General features: G+C 42.6%; 1 protein-coding gene across 1 annotated transcript; it reads left to right on the top strand.

Annotated features, from left to right (window-relative positions):
- The first annotated feature begins 236 nt into the window (after positions 1 to 236).
- On the top strand, positions 237 to 1,585 carry LOC103628263 (probable cellulose synthase A catalytic subunit 1 [UDP-forming]). The gene is made up of 4 exons (XM_020537677.2): positions 237 to 385; positions 465 to 723; positions 909 to 1,105; positions 1,236 to 1,585. Exons 1-4 carry the CDS (start codon positions 266 to 268, stop codon positions 1,461 to 1,463), a joined length of 804 nt encoding a protein of 267 aa, XP_020393266.1. The 5' UTR covers positions 237 to 265; the 3' UTR covers positions 1,464 to 1,585.
- Positions 1,586 to 1,849: the final 264 nt, after the last annotated feature.

Here is a 1,849-nt window from a genome sequence, read left to right as displayed (position 1 = left end):
TCATCTTCTGCGATTGCGTGAACTGATTAACAACCATTCACCATCCTGGGGCTCTCAAGTGGCCAAGTGCGCACCCCGACCGCAAGGCGCCAACACCCAAGGCCACCGCCTCTCGCCTCGCTACGACTCCAGAGGTATGGTAATCCGCGACTACCATGCCACCGCCTGCGGACGCGAAAATCCTCATGCTTTTTCGCGGAATTCAGAGTTGTATTGATGCTTCTCGATCTGTTACTTCAATAGCAGCAAAGCTCTTAGAGAAGCAATGTGCTTCATGATGGATCCGGCTCTAGGAAGGAAAACTTGTTATGTACAATTTCCACGGAGATTTGATGGCATTGACTTGCACGATCGATATGCTAATCGGAACATAGTTTTCTTTGATGTAAGTATTGTGGACGGATGGTTTCTTTTGTAATCATCACAACAAAACATTCATGGCTCACAGGTTATTTGTTTTGCAGATCAACATGAAAGGTCTGGATGGCATTCAGGGTCCAGTTTACGTGGGAACAGGATGCTGTTTCAATAGGCAAGCTTTGTACGGATACGATCCTATTTTGACTGAAGCTGATCTGGAGCCAAACATTGTTATTAAGAGCTGCTGTGGTAGAAGGAAGAAAAAGAACAAGAGTTATATGGATAGTCAAAGCCGTATTATGAAGAGAACAGAATCTTCAGCTCCCATCTTCAATATGGAAGACATCGAAGAGGGTATTGAAGGTGTGTTCTTGCTGTTATGCATTTTTTATCTTACTTTTATCCTTAGAGATCTGAGAACATCGCTGCTTCTATTGCATTTTCAAACGTAATTGTCTTAGTTTGATTTCTGGACGTAAATAGGAAAACGATTCTTTGCTTCTCAAGTTGGCTGGCTCCTGCTTATCTTACATGTGGAATCCCATTAGGTTATGAGGATGAAAGGTCAGTGCTTATGTCCCAGAGGAAATTGGAGAAACGCTTTGGTCAGTCTCCTATTTTCATTGCATCCACCTTTATGACACAAGGTGGCATACCACCTTCAACAAACCCAGCTTCTCTACTAAAGGAAGCTATCCATGTCATCGGTTGTGGATATGAGGACAAAACTGAATGGGGAAAAGAGGTTAGTGTGGCAAGCATATTGTCCTCTCTTTGATTCATATCATAGAGTTATTTAACTTACCATCGTGGCATGGGGTATCTTTCCCATTCGAGGGCTCAGATTATGATTGTCCCTTTTTATGTTGTTTCAGATTGGCTGGATCTATGGTTCAGTAACAGAGGATACTCTGACTGGGTTTAAAATGCAGCAAGGGGCTGGCAATCAATCTACTGCATGCCACCACGACCTTGTTTCAAGGGTTCTGCACCAATCAATCTTTCCGATCGTCTTAATCAGGTGCTCCGTTGGGCTCTTGGGTCAGTGGAAATTCTGCTTAGTAGACATTGTCCTATCTGGTATGGTTACAATGGACGATTGAAGCTTTTGGAGAGGCTGGCTTACATCAACACCATTGTTTATCCAATCACATCCATCCCGCTTATTGCCTATTGCGTGCTTCCCGCTATCTGCCTCCTTACCAATAAATTTATCATTCCTGAGGTTAGTGACAAGATATCCTCCCTTCTGTTCAGTGTTTTTTTGGTAGAATTCAGGTTAGTGACAAGATATCCTCCCCTCTTTGCTTATTAGGATTTTTATTCTGTTGAATAACTTAACCTTTATATTTCAACTGACATTTTGTTGAATATTTTGTATACCGTTGCAACGCACGGGCACCAAACTAGTTGTAGTTAAACCGCTCACATGAACGGTTGAAGTGCATGCTCAATATCATACGTGTCTTTCCTCAAACGTGTTCGTTAA

This window comes from Zea mays, chromosome 5, assembly GCF_902167145.1.
Source record: "Zea mays cultivar B73 chromosome 5, Zm-B73-REFERENCE-NAM-5.0, whole genome shotgun sequence".
Classification (NCBI taxonomy): domain Eukaryota; kingdom Viridiplantae; phylum Streptophyta; class Magnoliopsida; order Poales; family Poaceae; genus Zea; species Zea mays.
The sequence above is the reverse complement of the archived record's forward strand: the minus strand, read 5'-3'. Positions and strand labels throughout refer to the sequence as shown.

Bases quoted from the DNA above. Each gene is read 5' to 3' on its own strand.
- LOC103628263 (XM_020537677.2), top strand. From the start codon at position 266: ATGTGCTTCATGATGGATCCGGCTCTAGGAAGGAAAACTTGTTATGTA. The intron at 386-464 runs GTAAGTATTGTG...TTTGTTTTGCAG, and splicing joins GGAACATAGTTTTCTTTGAT to ATCAACATGAAAGGTCTGGA. The intron at 724-908 runs GTGTGTTCTTGC...GAATCCCATTAG, and splicing joins CATCGAAGAGGGTATTGAAG to GTTATGAGGATGAAAGGTCA.